The 19,348-nt window shown below is 34.5% G+C and overlaps 1 protein-coding gene across 4 annotated transcripts in view; it reads left to right on the top strand.

The window, feature by feature from the left end:
• PPP4R4 (protein phosphatase 4 regulatory subunit 4) overlaps nucleotides 1–19,348 on the top strand; it is a 77,026-nt gene that overhangs the window by 22,920 nt on the left and 34,758 nt on the right. For 2 of the 4 annotated variants that reach the window (XM_071557609.1, XM_071557610.1), the window contains 5 exons: nucleotides 4,500–4,602; nucleotides 11,448–11,595; nucleotides 12,317–12,390; nucleotides 14,483–14,589; nucleotides 16,143–16,250. In XM_071557609.1, the coding sequence (XP_071413710.1) occupies nucleotides 4,500–4,602; nucleotides 11,448–11,595; nucleotides 12,317–12,390; nucleotides 14,483–14,589; nucleotides 16,143–16,250 (540 nt within the window). Of the gene's footprint in view, nucleotides 1–4,499; nucleotides 4,603–9,054; nucleotides 9,153–11,447; nucleotides 11,596–12,316; nucleotides 12,391–14,482; nucleotides 14,590–16,142; nucleotides 16,251–19,348 lie in introns of those variants that run through there. The other 2 variants (XM_071557611.1, XM_071557612.1) reach the window with 2 other exon arrangements.

The following is a 19,348-nucleotide window of genomic DNA, read 5'->3' as shown; positions in this document are numbered from 1 at the left end:
GCTCTCCTTGTGCATGAGAAGTGTTTGAAGAATGCTCTTCAATGGATCGTGCAGTTCGACCACCTTGGGTACCAATGGCCAGCAGTGAGCAGCTGGTGTCACACAGGCAGTAAGTGTTAGGAGAGAAGTCTTCAGGCATGAGAGCTTTCCTCCCTGCTTGAGTATTCCCTATATTGTAAAGGCACTGGGGTCTCCTGTAGGCTGAACTTAGAAGATGAGTCCTGAAATTTTATATTTAAATGATGTTAGGTACCTGGATTTTGCTAGAACAAAAAAGGTTGAGCTAAATTGCTTCTAACTATAGGGCTCTGCTGTGTTCTTCTATAGTTAGTACTGTTAATAAAGGAATAGCACTTTCATTACATTGAGCTTGCTGTGATTCTGAAGAAAAGACTTAGCATTTATTTTCATTTATTAGTGCAAAATGTCTACATCTGAGCATTTAGCAATAATTCACTATAATTCTGAAGTCTTTAATATTTAAAGAAAATCTGTGGTGCAGCTCTTTTGGTAGAAATAGAAGACAAATCTTCTGCAGTTGGAAAATTACAGACTGTGTAGGTGTTGAAAAGCCTCCTGCTTCACATCCTTACTTGGCAGCAAGCCAGATACTAAGAATTTCTGGTTTAAAGGGAAATGCTTCCCTTTTCTTTGCATTTTGATGGATAAAGGTAGCATTTTAGTTAGAATTTTTAGCATTTAGGATTTCTTCCATCTTGATACAAAATGAATAAAATTTTCAATGAAATAGCTTCTCCAAGTTACCTTGAACTTTTGCATATTTACTGGATAACACAAAGGTATGCACTCCTTGCAAGTTGTATCATAAGAAGTTGTGGGCCTCATCCACTTTGTGACTCTTTTCCACCCTGGGTGCTCTGGATTTCTCAGTTCTGCCTTATAGCTTCACTGGAATTAGCATGTAGATACTCACAGGAATCTTCCATAAACATGAAACACTTCAAAATTCATGGCTTTAAATTAGTTAATAAAATGACTTTGAATAATACAAAAATGCTGCGAGTTGGAAGTATACCAGTTATTAAGTTAATTTAAGTTAATTTTCAGTAGTTCACAGGGTACTGTCCTTTCATTGAGTTCAGGCTTTACTGGGAGACACTTTTTGATTGAGAGTGCTCATACCATATTTACCAATTGAGATTACAGAAGTGCTAATATTAAAAGCAGTCTGAAGGTCTAAACTGTCATCCATTCTTGTTGGTTCTGAATGGCATTAAAAAGGACTTTGGTGTAGCTTTGCCCTATCAAAACTTGTCAACATTTACAGAAAGCAGTAATAAATATAGAGGAGTGTATATAGTAACTAACCAGAAAAATTTTAAGAAAATAACATCAGCTTAATTTTACATGAGTTGGTAGTCTTAAGAGAGGATTAAAACACTGAAAAAATACTGGTGCATTTTCTGTTGGAATACACACTGTATTAAAAAACTATAGTGTTGGGTTAGCAATATTCTGAATTCCTAAAGTAAGGTACATACAAAGAGAAAATAGAACACATACTCAAAAGTACAGAAATGGTGATTGGTTTTATGCTCTTTCAAGCCTTTTTCACTTCCCATTGAAAACATGTAGCTGAAATTTGTCTTGTTTTCAGCCAGTTAAATTTTTTTAATTATTATTTTTGTTACTACACTCTGATATTTTGAATTTCAGTGTAATTTTTTTTCCATCTGTGTTGAGCTCCATCCCCAGCTGTAATTTTTGTTTGCACTTTATTGTTGTAAATACATAGGCACAATAAAGGTGAAGTGTCTGCTTTGGGAATTATATCCAGACTTTGCTCAGTGGGTCAGAATGTTGCAGCCTCGATGACAGCAATGTATGATAACCTCAGTACAGCATTCACAGCTTTTTGCTCACTTGTTACCCAGTTTAGGATTTAGGATAAATCTTCTATTTGAATTCTTATCTATTTAATATTTAAGGTGTACATGATCCATGAAATAAAGAAAAGGCAAAAGTACTACTTCCTGCCATTCATGGTGTGTAGCACTTTTTTAGGACAGTTATTACCTTTACTAAGTTTGTAGTGGATTCAACCCTGAGATCAGTTCAGTTGGTTAGAGCATGATGTTAATAATGCCAAGGTTTCAGGTTTGATCCCCATATGAGGCATTCAATTAAGAATTGGACTTGATGAGCCTTGTGAATCTCTTCCAACTCAGAATATTCTTTGAGTCTTCTTGATTGCCCTGGAAGTAGAAATGTTTTATTTTTGTCCCAAATTAATAATAATAGTTAAAAGCTCTAATCCCTTGAGCATTTCTAAAGATGTTCATTTGAGTTCAGTTTAGACATTAGGAAAAGGTTCTTCACTGAGGGGGTGGTCAGTCAATGGAAAAGGCTCCTCACGGTGGGGGAACAGTCACAGCACTCCTTCACACAAGTGGCCACAGCACCAAGCCCATCAGAGTTCATGGAAAGTCTTGACGATGCTTTCAGTCATATCGTTTAGTTTTAGGCAGTCCTGTGAGGTGCAGAGTGTTGGACTTGATCCTTATGGATCTTCTCCAATGAGAGATATTCTATGATTCTAGTACATTACTCTGTGAGAAATCAGTGGAACTACTTGCAGTGGTGAATCTGAGCATAACCTTGAGCTCCCGTAGGACTAAGGCTTGTAATGTGTGTCTGTGGGCAGGAGCAATATTTACTTACATCACAGCCACACACAGGAGAGAGACTTTATGTGTCTGCCTTTGCAAGTGATAAAAAGCACTGCAAGGGCACTGGCCATCTCCTCTGTTTAGGCTGAGATAAATTGCTTTTTATTGAGTCTTATTTCTCTCCATTGATTATAAGGGAAGTTTATCTTAGAGGCAGACCTGCACAGTCTAAGACTAGGTTAATTCCATCATATATGCTTTAGTCACATACTTTGAGATTACAGGCACTTTGTGTTATTCTGTAGAAAAAAAAAGATAAGAAAAAGGGAGACTTATCTGCCATAGCAAGATTTACTCTTTCTGGAGGGTAAAGGTTTTGTTGGGGCAGAGGTTTTCCCATGTTAGGGCCCATATACAGAATGATAGTTTGTAATTGGTGAGTTAGGTAATCACATCAGTTTGCAGAATGGAAACATAAAACATAAGTGAATTGGAGGGTGTGTGACTCTCCACCTTGCAAAGAGGATTTGATTTCCTACCATCAGCCCTATACTTAATCTTCTGGAAGGTACTGCCTTCTAACATGAAAAATTACCTTTGCAAAGATCATTAAGAATTCTTTCAAAGAATTTTACACTGGAGTTGAAGTTTACTAGACACAACTAAGTAAATATTGATGATACCTAATTGCTTTTTGAAATTATGGAATGCAAAGGAAAAAAAGCTTCCTAGTAGGATATTACAGTATTTCTATCGGGGTATTTTAGTCTCTGTGGATTTTAGCCAAAGATTTTACTTGTTGTTTCTGGATTATACAAACATCCTAATTTTGAAAAGTGTATTTGTATACATTTAACAAAATAGAGCTAAACTGGCCTGATTGACTGTATCTATAATTTCATTTGAGCTTTTGAAAGGCGTGAATGTTGAGGATGATGTAAAGCATTAGTGGAAGATGTAAAGATCTTTTCATCTCTAAATACTGCAGAAAGGCTCTACACCTTCACTGTGAATTCCCTAATATATTTCAGAGACAGAACAAAATTGGAAGGTGGTTGTGCAACTTTCCAGTCCTGTGACCAATTTATCTATCTAGTCCCCTCTAGTCCCATTCCTGAGCTCATGTTTCACTAAAGAAAAAAAAAGGGAAAAGGTATGTTGATGTTTAGTTTTATTTTTAATTTTGACTTGCAGACTCCTTCTGTTTCTGATTTTATTCCAGAAGTTTATCCACTTGAGTAATTTTTTTTTCATCTCATCCTCTTTCTTCATTGTTACCTACCATTTCCTTCCCATCCTGCCTTTTTTTTTTTTTCCTTTTTCAATTGTGGGATACCATTGAGAGAGACAGGATGATGAGCAACGTGCAGTAATCTAACCAATTTTTGCATCCTTTATTCATGTGTGTCAGTGTGCATCTGATTAAGCATCTGACTGTTTTCCATAGAAAAAGGAAAAAATGGTAGATTTCTGTTAAAATGTTGTACATTGTGTGTAGCTTTCATGTATATCTTCTATTTGTCCCCTTCCTATGATTTATCCCTTGTATTGTTATAATGCAAAATCTTCCACGGAACCACTGCCTTGATCATCCAGTTTGAAAAGATCTTTCAAAAGTTTTATATTTTTCTCCAAAAGTATAGTAAAATTTAAAACATTCCATATAAGAAATTATATATAACAGCTTTTATGGGTGGTATTTTAATGCAGTCTTCTACTATGTATTAGGTAAAAAAAGAATTCCTCTCTTTACTTACATGAAAATCCTGAGTAGTGTAGGTTTGTTCTTGTTGTTTGAGGTTTTTTTTAATGAAAGCTGTGATTTCTTAATCATCAGAGTAATGTATTATGTCTGTTTGTTTTTGCAAGTTCTGGTCAGGATATCCAAGGAACAAGTGTGGTGGCAAATCTTCCCATCCTTATGCGACAGAATCCTGCTGAAACACTTCGTCGGGTTTTACCAAAAATCAGAGTAAGTTTTGTGTAATGAGGTTTGAATGTGTCTTTTTCTGTAAGCTTAAATATTTTAAGAAAGGCAAAAAATCCCCGCACTTTTATTGCATACTCACTTTTTAGGAGGGGTATGTCTAATAGTTCTTCACATTAATTCATTGAATTTATGAAGTATTACAAGTATTATATTTTTTAAAAATGTCACAACAGGGAAAACCCCCCAGAATTAATACTATTTATGTTTGACATTTTCAATAATATGATTCAGTTATGATTTTGCCAGGACACTTTTCTAATTCAGCATTTTAATCCCCATATAATTTAACATCTCTCCCTTTTTAACAGGATTTTCCAATAGGAATGTTACTTTCTTGTTGGAAGTAACTAATGCTTAACAAGAATATTTAGATCACCTGAAACATGAAGAATTTAACTAGTTACTGACTCAAGCTAACTTTTAGTTTGATGACCTAAAACAGATTGACATGAAATGTAGACTTATGCTAAGGGTCTCCTTGGCTATGTTGTCCTTTCTGCCTTAAGCACATTAGGGGTGAGAAGATTATAGCTGCTTTGAGTTTTCTTTCTGTATATCCGATTTGTATTGCCAGGTATAGGAAAATGTATAATTATATTAGTAAGAAAGGTGAGATGGCTGACTCACATGCTTGTGTGAGTTTTCTATCTACCAAGGAGATGATTACTAAATAGCAAAGTAGGCCCATGCGAAAATTACATTTGTTTGTTCCAACTAAATTGTCATTATATGTTTCATTGTTTTCTTTGCTGAAGTTTTCAAAAATTAATTACTGCTTTTGTTGGAAACCTGTCTCAGCTATTTTTTCCCTTTATTTTCAAGGCAGGTGCCATAGCATCACATTAATAAAAGAATTAAAAAGAGTCATAATATGAAAACTTTGTTGGTATACTTCCTATTGTCTGTGGAATTGCTCTTAAACTGAATCCTCCCTCTGTTCTCTAATGTTAAGGAAGAGGCTGCTCAAGGGATAATTCAACATTTGTGAAAAACTATTTTAATGAGTAATATCCTGCACATTGTTATGAATTGATTGACTGAAAGATGAGGAACAAATCTTTTTGTAGTCCTTACCATGATTACTTAGCAAATATTCGTCTGTAGTGTATTTAAATGCAAACCTGTTGCAAGAAGGACTTAGGTTCCTTGTGGAAGGTGTACTCCATAATGTTCCATACACCAATATATGCTGGGGGCCATCCAGCGGACAAGCTGCTTTTGCAGAAGAGCACATGAGGGTCCTGGTGGTCCCCAAGTTGAACACGAGCCAGTAATGTTCCCCTGCAGCAAAACATCCTTGGCTGCATTAGGAAGGACGTTGCCAGCAGTGGGAAGGTGATCCCTCCCTTGTACTCCACCTGTAGCACTGTATCCAGTTCTGGGCTCCCCATAACAGGAGAGTATAATGAAGGGTCATAAAGAGGATTAAGGGACTGCTGGAGCATTTCTCCCATAAGGAAAGACTGTGAGGGCTGAGATTATTCAAAATACCCTGCAGAAGTCTTAGAGAGGATCTTATCAACATATGCAAATACCTGAAAAAGCCAAGCTCTGTGCAGTGGTACCCAGTGACAGGACCAGAGGCACAGTGGGCACAAACAGAAACACAGAAGGTTTGTTCTGGAAATTAAGAAACACTATTTCACTGTGAGGGTGACCGAGCACTGGCACAAGTTGCCCAGAGATGTTACTGTTTCCCTCCCTGGAGGTATTCAAAAGCAGTCTGGGCATGTCCTAGCTCTGAGTGACCCTGTTTGAGCAGGGGGGTTAGACAAAATGATCTCCAGAGACCCCTTCCAGCCTCAACCATTCTGTGAATATCAGACATCACCTCTCAACTTCATATTATCTCCTGAAATCTCTGTAATCCCAGGAGACTCCCATTTCTGAAGAGGACCTGTTCCAATTTTTGTCTGATTAATATTTAGAGTCAACAAGTGGTTGCAGTTACTAACATGTTATTCTGAGATATTTAATGCAGTCTTTCCTAAACCAGCCTAACTGACTTCAAGAAAAGTTGGTTTGATTTTCTTGTTTAACATATTGAATCTATTTTTGCCTCTAGTATTTCTATGTTGAGAGTAGAGTTCTCCCTGAAATGAAGCAAAAATAAGAAACACCAGGGATTTTTTACCCTTATTTTTCAGAGTGTAGAGAAGTGGTGGCCTTAGTCTGTCTTCAATAAAAATTCTAATATTGGAATATAGGTTTTGATTCTAGGGGTTTTTTTATATAGGGATGGAGCATGAACAGGGCCTAGGGCCTGGAAAATATTTGTACTGTAGGATTTGGATCTCAGTGTGATCTTAGATCAGGCAGTACTTAATTACTTTGTAAAAGTATCTTCCTGCATAATATTAAAGGACATTCAGCTGAAATATTAGAAATGAAGCAGCCAACTTTAATAATAAATGCGATCAATCTTTGAGCAAATTACTGAGGAAAATAGTGTGGTTTTCATCTTGCAGTGTCATTTTAACCCAAACTGGATGCCTTCCTAGATGATAAATTCAATGAAACCTAAGTTAATAGGCTCCAGGCAGAGGTAAAAGAGTAAAATATAATGAGGTCAGTATAAATCTAAGCATTCCTTTCAGGTTTATGCTTTATAAATTGAAACTTGCTGATAAGAGTTAAGTTTCTTGCTGTGGCAATGCTTTTATAAAGCCAGGTTTTCAATGGTGTTCTGCTATCTAATATTTAATCTTTATTAGAAGTACAGTTCTGTAGCCATGTACACTGCACTTTCAGCTGCAAAGCAGTATTTGGCATCATTAACTTGACCTATTTTTTTCTCTTATCCTTGTTCTTATTGTAGGAATTCTTCTGACCATTAAATGGAAACTTTAATAGTCTATAAAGGCATAATGGAACTCAACTGTGATTAGAGTCTTGCAAATGTAATCTGGCATGGCAAGGAAATAAGCTGATTTAAATTACTCCACTTGGTTCCACTTCTTTAAATTGGGAAAAATCATTTGTGAATTCCAGTTGGCTCATGAAAAATGAATTGTGTAGTAGTTTTAGTGGACTATTTATTTGAAAGTATTGTCGCCATATAACTGCATAAGGAAACTAGTGTACTGGTTTAGCATACTTGTAGAAACCCAAAGCAAAAATAAATACCATTTTTATTAGAGCTGAGGGTAATTCAGATAAAAGAAGATAAATGCAGGGAATATTCTGGCTGAATGCATTACAAGTTTGTATTTCATTTATGAGAAATTGATGAACTTGGTTACTTCTATAAATATAGAAATGGGTGTATGCAATTGCTTATCATTCTGGAAAGCCTAACTAAATTTAAACTATATCAAAGACTCTTTATACATTTAACATGTGTTTTAGATCTCAGATGAGCAAAATCAATATACCAATAAATATAACATAAGTAACTATTAGGTGTCAGAATTTTGGTTATGCTGATAAAGCAAATACACTGTATATAATTTAGATGTTTATGTAGGAATGAGATTCAGCCATATTTTTTTAAATTCTATAGTTAAAGTGAAGTGGCATCCTTATATGGGTTCTTTTTTATAGGGAATCCCACTCTGGATTTCTGCATGCACCTCCTCACGAACTTTGGAAGTCATTGAAATGCAGATTTAGGGAGAGCTTAGACATTCTTTTCAACATTTCTCTTTGTAAACCAAATGGCTCCTTTCAAACTATGGCTATTCTTGTTGTGGTGTATACATCAAGCTTTATTCAGTGTTGTCTGATCAAGCTCATTTTCACAGTTACTTATTTTCCTATTATATCAGTCTCCTCTTGACAGCTTTTCTTTTTCTATAGTTGATTTTACAGTTTAAGAAGAGATGGGGTGACTTTCACCCTTCTTTATACCTAACATTGATTGTGAGGTCCATTCTCTTTGTATCCTTGAGTTTCTGTAATCTCCATTATTTCTGTGTCTTTTAGTCTTAAATGAAAATTTGTATTATATCAACACAATTACTAAATTGTTTTGACTGTGTTCCTGTTTGCAGCATTCTTTCAAGAGAATTCTGTTGTTGCAGGACAAAATGTGCATTTAAACTAGAGGTAAATTTTCTTTTTTTCCAATTAATGGAACAAACTAGTTTTTCTAAATTTTGTGAGTTTTGATGCCTGAGTTAACCTGTGGACATTGAGATAGTCAAGAACATACTAATACCCTTAAATTCCATTAAATACACTTGTCTGAATAAGACAGGAAAAACTTTTTTTCCTGCAGAGTGAAAATCTGTGGAGTATCCATGTATAGAAACATGCATTACTTTCTAAATAAATAAATTTATATCAAGTAAATTTAAGTTACTCAAGTTCAGTGAAAATGGGGAGAGGAGACCCATACATTTTCAAATGCTGAACAGTAGGGTTCTGAGTGCAACCATCAGTGCAGGCAGGTGTGTAAGCAATGTAGAAATTTACATTTCAATGTCTCCCGAGGTCCATGAGGAGGCACATCCAGAGAATGTGTTCTCACACATGACTATCCAGAGTTGTGTGGATCTGTGGAGGAGACTATTTGGAAACTTTGTTTGTTGGTAAGTAACTCTGTTTGTATTGCATACAAAATGAAGTCGTACGTAAAACTGAACTCATAGAATCATAGAATCATTTAGGTTGGAAAAGACCTTCAGGTTCATTAAGTCCAACTCTTAACCTGGTACTGCTTCATTATTTTCTGGTGTGCACTGCTCTGTTGGCATCTACTGTGCATAGATAGTGCTTTCGATTATCATGGGGATGTTTTTTTGAACAACTGTGAGCCAGAATTCCAGAGCAGTATGGACAGATATTCTGATCCCAAAAGTATTCAAAATGCAAAATTGGTGGGTGTCCCTATTCTTTCTTGGCTGTGGCTGTAATAGCAGTGGAGGAACAAGGACAGAGATAGGCTGTGGAAATAATAAGAGGGCAGTTTCCATGGCTATTGAAAGCAAATATTTTATCACATTTCAGTAAGCAGCTCAGTGCAGTTTCTTTTTTTCATTTGGGCGAGCAAGGACACAGAGAATCTTTTAGAAATAAACATGGCCATAAACTGAGACAGGTCAGATAAGTAATGGTTCTCCGTGAAATCAGATAAACTGATAATTTCACAGTTGCACATACAAACTGGTTGACATTTGTGGAATGAAAACTTCTTTTTTTTCCAAATCTATTAAAAATCTCAGACATTCTCTACAAACCATTTTCTCAGCAGATTTCATCTTTTATATAATACTTAGAATTATAGAATGATTAAAGTTGGAAAAGTCCTAAGATCATTAAGTCCAGCTGTTTACCCAGCACCACCATGTTCATCATTGACACATGTCCCCGGGTTCCATATCCACATGCCTTTTGAATACTTCCAGGAATGGTGACTCCCTCAACTTCCATGGCAGCTTGTTCCAGTGCCTGACCACTTTTACAGTGAAGAAAGTCACTTCCCAGCCCCTCTGCCCGAAGTCTGTAGCACTGCCTGGGGTTGTTGTGACCCAGGTGCAGGGCCCACCACTTGTCCTTGTTGAACCTTGTACCACTGGCCTCAGCCCAATCCAGCCAGTCCACATCCCTCTGCAGAGCCTTCCTATCCTCCAACAGATCAACACTCCCACCCAACCTGGCATCATCTGCAAACTGACTGAGGGTGCACTCGATCTCCTTGTCCTTATCATCAACAAAGATATTAAACAGGATTGTCTCCGACACTCAGCCGTGGGGAGCACCCCTTGTGACCGGCTGCCAGCTGGGTCTAACTCCATTCACCAACACTCCTTGGACCTGGTCATGCAGCCAAGTTTTAACCCAGCAAAGAGTGGACCTGTCCAATCCATAAGCAGCCATGCACTTAGGTGCATAATGAATGTTTTCTTAATCTGATCTAGGCTTATTTTTATTTCAAATTAAATGATCAGCTTATTTTTGATTTTTGGCAAGTGATCTGAGAAAGCACTGTTATCTCAAGCACTTTAAAAAAGAAACAAAACCATGTATATAAAATGTGAAGTAGGAAGTATAGGCTTTAAACTTTTTGAGTTTGGAATGGCCCATAAAATGAGTGTAATACTTTAGTAGTAGAACAATTAACTTTTTTTCATTAAATAGATACATTTAGAGAAGTAAACAAGTGGAATGTTCACCTAGCTGATACATATTTATAGTTACTAATACAGTGAATGCTATGCATTGTATGCATCATGACAGTTCTGCTCATAAATCTGAAATTTAAAATTCAAATTGCCTTTTTGTTTAATTTAAAATAAAATAGTAGTATTTCATCCCTTTATTGTCTTGGTTTAACTTTTGAATTTATGATTTTAAACAGAGCCTAAAATTAATTATATTCTTGTATGTCAAAGCTCAGAAGTACTAAATGCTGAATTAGCTAGATATTCTAGTCCATCTTGCTTTATTCTTGACACTCTATATATGTTCTTTTTTATTTGCATTCCATGTTAGTTGTCAAGGGACAAAATTTGTCTTCTGCTATTTTAACATCTCTCATTGAATTAAATACTTTTTAATTCACGTGCATTAGCAGCAGAAGTGCAATTGTTGGCTGTACAGTTTTTATCTCTCCTTTTGTAAAGCACAAAAATCCACACAAATGCATTGATGAAACTGGCAGTCACAAGAAATATTATAATTAAATAAAATAAATATTATAATTAACTTTTTTCTTAAAATATTCATTTTATGGGAAAATTTAATAGGTGCAAGGAAATTGCTGTTAAGAGAAAATAATTTTACATTGAATTTTTTAGTTTACTCAGCCTGTTGCATATTAATTCTAAAAGTGAATGTATGTTTCTGCTTCATGCTTTAAATTGATATAATTTGTAATCATACAGGAGGTTCTGCATGTTGCAGGAGTGGAAATGCAGTTAACAGCTGCTGTTTCATTTTTGACTGTTCTGCAAGAGGAGTCGGTGTCCATTCATACATACTCTCACTCCTTCCTACACATCATTCTCCAGAACCTGGAACACAGAGATGCAGGTTAGGGCTGTACAACGACTCTGGTGACTGATGACCTTCTGTATGTTTTGTTTCCTTAGTGACCATACAATACTGGATAAAGCAGTGAGTGCAATCACTGTGACTTTGTATCTAGACTTGCATAAATGAAAAGATTTTTGCATGCTGACCACTTCCATAATGATACTTGAATGTGATTCTCATTGAAGAAAAAAAAAACAAAACCACTTTGACTGAAGGACTAAATTCGAAGTTTTCCATGAGTTGGAGCTTCTCTGGAAGCACCAAAATTTTGTTGCTGTAAAGATGGAGGGAGGATGGTTGATATTTCTTCTGTGTTGATTAATTTTCTTATCTTTTCAACACTATTTTTAGAAGACAAAGGAAAAAGAGAAAAAAGTTCTCTTGTAAAACTAGAAAGTTGCAGTGGGCGTAAGGAAAGAATATGTTTCTAAATGAAGGAAATTGCCTTTGCAAAACAAACAGGATCATTATTAATTTTATACAGGAATTGAAGGAGGAAAAAATGGGGACAGAATTTGCTTCTCACCTATCCTACTTCTTAGTTTGAAGTCTTGCATATTAATTTAGTGGGTTTTAGGTACATAGCTCCTTGAAGAGGTGTGTGTAAATAGTTAGAACAAATTTGATAAAACTGAGGTGTGTTTTGTTGCATTTGTTGTATGTATAATATCACATATAACATGAATTATATAATATATAACCCATTTCTTTTGAACAGGTGTCAGCAATGCATGGTTAGAAACTCTTCTTGCTGTAATAGAAGCTTTACCAAAAGAAACTGTCAGACATGAGGTAAAAATAATCTCTCACTTATGCTAAGAAAAAACAAGATTCTAAGATTTTATTTCGCTGCAAGTTTTATTCACTTCTGTGACATTTGTGGCATTTCTATACTTGTGAAAATAGTAATGGTTGTGGAACATACTGTAAAGAGAGGAGCATGTTAAAAGGTGAGACAGGAAAGTCACCTTAAAAAAATGTAGTGTTCTTCAGCAAATAAAGTCAATTTTCTGTAACATTTCCACTGCTCTTCGTATTCTCAGTAACATGTTTTGCTGTATACTTTTCTGGTTTAAAGGTTACTATCTTGTTCTGTGTCTTCATGAAGAAACTACATTTTCTTTGCTATTGGACTGAAATTCTCATATCACTAAATGGAACTGAATGCTGGAGATCCATTTCTTTATGTATTTCAGTTTTTCTTGATGAACCAAAATGCTAATGCACCACAGTCACTTAATTTTTCACCGTAGCTCAAGAAAGAGGAGAGAAATCTGTCACTAAGTTATAATGTCACTCCCCTTTTTTCAGCTATGTATTCAGTTTTAAGTATTCTTATTTCATTGTTAAGTTTAAAAGCTTTGCAACAGGCATATTTACTGTGTTTATAATTTAAAACACTATGGAAATTTAAATATATGATTTTGTAGTATAAGTATTCTCATTAAAGTTAGTGGGAAATTGAAATCCAGAATTGTTTAAAAAATAAACTACTAAAGGGTGAAAAATTAGGTTGGAAGAAACACAGAGAAATTATTCTAGTCAAATAACCCCAATAGTCAAAAATCTAATTGCAGTGTAATTTTAAAGTTGCCATTTAAACAAAATGGATTTTCTTCCCTGTTTTGTCTCTGGGAACATATCTGTAATTTTCCACTAAAATTTCCTTTTGGAAAATCACAACTGATAAAACAGTGTTGATTCAGCAGCTATACAGAAACCTGAATCTAAAAAGGGACCTTCTCTGTTACTTGAAGTATCTTTGTATCAGAAATTTGGAATATTCTAGCTGTTTTGGGAGGTTTTTTTGTAAGTAAAAATTCTAGGACAAGCACAGATCCCAAGGACATAAGGAATGGTGTGTGTGTCAGACCAAAGGTCAGTCTAACCCCATATACTTTCTCTGGTAATGGCCACTTCATGGGTGAGACTGTGTGTAGGTCACTACCTGGAGTTAGTATTACTGGGCATGGTGTGTCTGCTGTCATAATTCAAAGTCCAAAAAAGTAAACTACAGTTTTGTAAATAGCTAAATATATATTTCTTTGTGTAGTGTTATAGTTAGAAGCATACCTTATGTACTAATCTAGTTTGGAGGATCTATTTGTCCTTACAGTGGTAAGATTTTCTTGTCTCAAAATTTTAGCTGTTAAGAGGAGAAGGAAAATGTTTTTGGAATATTGTTGGACTTTCCTGCCTGTATATTACCTTTTTGTGCAGCTCTGCACAAAAGACTGGAGAACTGTGGCAGACTACAAGAGTTACCTGTCTGTAATGTTTTCCTTGGCCTGGCACCTGGATTTCTGTGATTATTTCTAGGCAAACAATAATAGATCTAAATACGGTGTTCTGCAGGCCTTAGTTTGTTTCTGGCATCACAGGGGTGATCCAATAAGTGATAGCAAAGATGCAGTTTTTCTGTGTCTGTGTGGAATTTAAACCTCTTTCCTGCAGATCCCTAAAGTATGGGTGATTGAGAGGGTTTGTTGCTGCAAAACTTTACATTGAAAGAGGCATTTTCTAGGAAAACTTACAAGAACCTCAGAGAGACGTTTGTGAAAACTACCAGTTAATACCTTTAAATATTAATTTACAATTTAGTCACAAAATAAAGTCACAAGTAGACAGTTGTAAACTTGTGACTGTGACTTGAATCATGAACTGCTATTTGTGCCAATATAGAGGTTTAATATTCCATAGGAGCACTGAATATTAAATATGGGTTTCCAATAGACTATTAATGTACATAGGTATCATTACTTTAGTATTGATTAATTCATGAATAGGCTAGTGACATCTGGGATATGTTTTTTTAGAGTTTTTTTTAAGAAGAATAATATTTAATGATGACAATACTTCTGTTCATGTTTTTTTTTTCATATAGATCCTGAATCCACTTGTTTCCAAAGCACAGCTTTCTCAAACACTTCAGTCCCGTCTAGTTAGTTGTAAAATCATGGGAAAAGTAGCTAACAAATTTGAAGTTCATATGTAAGTAAACTGAAAATATATTTTCATTCCACAATATAAACCAGTATTTCTTTGATAGTGCACAGTAATTACTACAAGAAAAGTAGACTTTTTGCAGATCCCCTTATCTGAATATTAATTAATAATAACAAATGTTCCTTATGTAACTAGCATATTCAGATTTCCTTATTTTCATCGGTCATAACTTCAGTTTATGTGTTCTTTCACTGGTTTGAATGGATATGATTTTCATGCCATTCTTTCATATCATTTTTCTTACTAAAAAATAAGCCAAACAATGGATTTCTCTGCAATTTACAGGGACAAAACACAATTTCCTCACCTGAGAGTTTCTTGTCATAAACAAAAGAATTCCATTCCTCATTTTTCATTATCTAACCAAATTTAACATGTAGGTCTATTTTTTTCTGTCCTTAATTATATGGAGGTCTATCAGGAACCATTGTTGTTGCCTGATACTATCCAGCCCTTAGAAGGAATAGGCAATGTATAAGCATATCTTCACTTTCTTCTTCAGAATAGCACAATTTTTCCTCATAAAATTTATACTGTAATTAAAAACATTTAATTTCTATTTTGTGTTAATCCCAAGTTATTTTATACAGTATTGAAAAAGTCTGGACCTTGTCATAGAACATCAGTTATTCTGCCCTCTGTGCCAGTATTCCAACAGCTAATTACAAATTTATTTTCTTTATAAGGAGCCCTTACTTCAGTCTGTTCTAAAATGCCAAACTTCCAAGGCTTTGTACAGTTTATTGAAACTTGAGGCCAAATATTTTTGTAAGAAGTAAATTAGTTTTCGCCAGAATGAATGGAAGCTGTGCAGCTGTGAAAATTTGCTTGTCTGTGTCTACATATTATTTCTCCTGAGTTTTGCAACAACACGAGTATTCATAAAGATATTTTATGAATACTTGTGACAGCATCTTGGGCAGGAAACCCAATGGCTGATTCTGCCAAGCTGTAGTATGTGTTTTTACTTAAATAGAAATCAAAGTCATTATTTTATATCTGCCACTGATTTAATATGAATACTTGGTCTACATGCATGAAGACATTGCAGTACTTGAAATTTTAATCTTAAATTCTTTTCTTCTTTCTTCCCAATTATCTCTGTGGTGATAACCTGCATACCAGAGATATGAGGTATTGCTCACATTTAATAGGGATTTGCACTTGCATTTATACAATTCCTTATATTCTTTCAGTGGCTGTTCAAAAAGTTGTACTGAAGATGTTTATTAAATGAGAACGGCATCTCTAAGCCTACCTACTATTTTTGTAGTTTAAGAAAAATAATAGATGAAATATGAGGAAATAATAATGACAGTAAATTGTCCTTTTCATATTTCTTTACAGGACATATTTGCATCTGATGTATGGTATTCTCTTATAATTGCAAATTCTCAGAAAAATCCGCTATCATTTATGTTAAATTAATTTTTTAAAAATTGCCATTGCAAGTAATATATGAGTAAAGTTTGAGTACTACTGAATGGATTTTACATATTCTTGTTCTGTATATTGATAAAAAATGTTCACATTTTTAGTATTAAAAGAGAGGTTCTTCCATTGGTAAAATCTCTGTGCCAGGATGTGGAATATGAAGTTAGAACTTGCATGTGTCGGCAACTGGAACATATAGCTCGAGGAATAGGGTGAGTACAATTTGCCAAATGCAAACTCTTTCTCTGAAATATTTAGTGGTAACCTAAATCCCCTTTTAAAATTGTTGAATTCATGCATATTCAATAATGAATTTGGAGTGTACAGATGTGTTCTTAGGAATTGGCTGTTCGCACTTGGCTCTTTTCCACTTTTAGATTTTTCTTTCTCTTTTACAGTAAAATTGCTGAACCATAAAACTGACAGTTTTTTGTAAATAATGACTTCATCTATAGCTTCTTGAAATCATCTCAATTTTCCATTGATGGGATTTGGCTTATTTAAAAATGGAAGAGGATTTTGGCAAGTATTAGCAGTTTCTAATAATTACTGTGCAGTTTTCTGAGAAAGATGCTAAATGGGTTTTGTAAGCAATTTCAGTTCAGTATCAACTTTTACTCTAAGCTTGAAGACCTTCAATATCCACGTATAGAAATGGAAAAAGTCTGAAACTCTTATTTTAATAAAAGAACATGTTAATTACCTACACAGGATTGGTCTCTGAATGAACAAATGTTTTAAAATTAGAGGTCTGTAAACCTGTTACTGGTTCATGGAGTAGAAAAAGCAGTAACTTCTTCTACAGACTTGAAGAAGTTATAAAATTCCCTACCCTGTGTTGGACAAAGGCATAGATTAGTTCTTCAGTGTCCCTCTGGCTTTTGAAATACTAAATCTATGAGCAAATTCAAGGGTGAGGCTGAAACTAAAATGTAATTTGAAAGATATGGTAAGTATGTACTTTAGTTTGTGGGTACATTGTTTGTGGAAAGGGGTTTTTAAATGGAGAATTATACTGTGGTTTAGATTCTGAGTTATTAGGAAAAAAAGAAAAATCACCAAAACCCCTGCAAAACAAAACACCAGTACTTCCTGCAGCCATGCACTTTACTTCTCAACCACGTGGAATACAGGAATAGTGTATGTTCAGACAGTATTTTAGCTTGTTCAGATATAGGGAATTCACAGCAAGAACTAAGCATTGCTGTCAGGTACTTGATTTGACTTTGTTTTGGTAAGGTCATGCAGGTTAGTAATTTCTAGATTCTTATAAAAACTTGTCTTTTTTGAATAAAAAAATAATTTTAAATATGTGCTTTAGGCACCTCTTCTGCTTGTCCTGCAGAAGTTCAGAGGGTGTGAATAATATTGAAAATATATTATTATTCATCTCAGTAAAGTTTCCCATTTGTTTTTGTACTTGTTCTCTTTTATATCAAAATGCAGGTTAGCATGATAAATCATTCTAACATTTGCCATATTGAATGGCTTTGAACATAAAAGCACTTGTGATTACATAAAAGAAAGGTACTATTTGTCAATATTGTTGATATTTGTAAAACTGGGAATTTAACATACATTTTACTAAATTCAGTTACTGAATAATTTGAAATTGCATTTATGAATGCGTCTCCTGTATCTTTATGCATCACAGAATTGAATTCTGTTTAACTGGAGATTAAAGATGAGAGAAAAAGAGGATTTTGTTTATCTCCAGGGAGTAGCCTGGTGTTTTTATTCATAACTACTGAATTTTGAAAGGAGAGATGGTTCTACCTGTCATATTAGTTTGAAGATTTTTGATGCTATCAAAATGGAAATCCACAGCAACATGTTAGCAATTGAAAAAAAAATCTTACGGCCTTCCCCCCCGTTTCTGAGTTTTGATTTAGGGTGTAGTCCTACCCTTTCCTCCCTTGAGCATTTTAGGCTGTATGTTTTTGTCTATCTCAATCACCTTCATTCCTCTTTTCTCATTTGTTTCTTGCTTAATCCATGGTTTCTTATTTGAGATGTTCTCTCCATTTCCACGGGCTCCTCTAAAATTCTCAGTTAACCTCTGCTTTAGTCAAGACCTGAGCAGTAAGCACATAAATTTGGCTTTGAAAATTATTTGTGATGCATAATGTGGCAATTTATTTTTTTTTAATAGTAAAAGTATGTTAGTAAAGTAGCTCCTATCTAGGATATGCATATAGTGAGACAATATTCCTTACAGCTAAGAAAATTATTCTGGTAGTAGCCTTTAAGAAGCACTAACAGTTTGTATGGATCTGTGTGACTTTGCTTTCAGTAGTTTTATTTTACTTTTGAGATAGGTTATTCACATCCAGATGTTAAAATAGTAACTAAATGTGTGCAATTGTGTAATTTTAATCACTCCTCCTCCAAATGCAGCTTAAGTTCAGCATATACTAAGCAGTGTTAATGAAGAAGCAAAAACCTTGTTTTTGTTTGTAGCAAAGTGGCTATATCTGATACTAATAAGTGACATTATTGGAAAGGAAATTTTCTTAATTTTGTTTAGTGTCTTCACAATCAACTAAATTTCATTTATTTTATGTGGTATCTGAAAGTTTTATAACAAAGTTTGTGTTAAACAGTGACAAAGGACAGTGTTACTGCTCATTTACCCCATCTTAGAATAGTGTGTTTGATAGGGCTAAATACTTTCTTATCAATTAGTGGTCTGTCCTGTATGTTTTTCTATGATTTTTTACTCAAAAACATTTATTTTTAGCATTAATGTATTTGTATAGCCTGTTCTCTGTCTGAGGTTTTTTCCTAATCCCTCCCCAATGCTTTAGATACTTTAATCTCATAAAAAATGGTGAACATGCAATGTTTTCAGTATGTAAGCTATTTCAGTGTTTTGTGTTGAGGATGGATAGGTAGTAGGTAAATACAGACAATTAACTAAGCAGAAATGAGCATTGTTTAGGTACATGTTGAAGATACAATGTGACAATTGTCCTAATGCTTATTTTTACTAGTTAGTGATGTTACCACTAAAGGATATGTCATTTTATTGTAATTTTATTTGAATGTTTAATATTTTTTTCAAAGAATACTGTTAAGCTATCTCTTGTTTTGTTTGTAATAAAAATAAATTCTGTAAAGTCCAAATCACTTTAATGCTGATTATAATAATTTGAAAGTCTTATTGTTCATACTGATTTACAAAAGGGGAAGCTGTTACTACTTTAGTCTGATTGGAAGGGATATTTCGGTCATTTTTATTTCAGCATCCTGAAGGTTATGATGAGTTCAGTATTAAAAACTGTGACTGGAATGACAGTCTAAACTCTGC

The sequence above is a fragment of the Pithys albifrons genome, chromosome 6 (genome assembly GCF_047495875.1).
Source record: "Pithys albifrons albifrons isolate INPA30051 chromosome 6, PitAlb_v1, whole genome shotgun sequence".
In the NCBI taxonomy this organism is placed as follows: Eukaryota; Metazoa; Chordata; class Aves; order Passeriformes; family Thamnophilidae; genus Pithys; species Pithys albifrons.
This window is presented reverse-complemented; position numbering and strand designations above follow the sequence as displayed.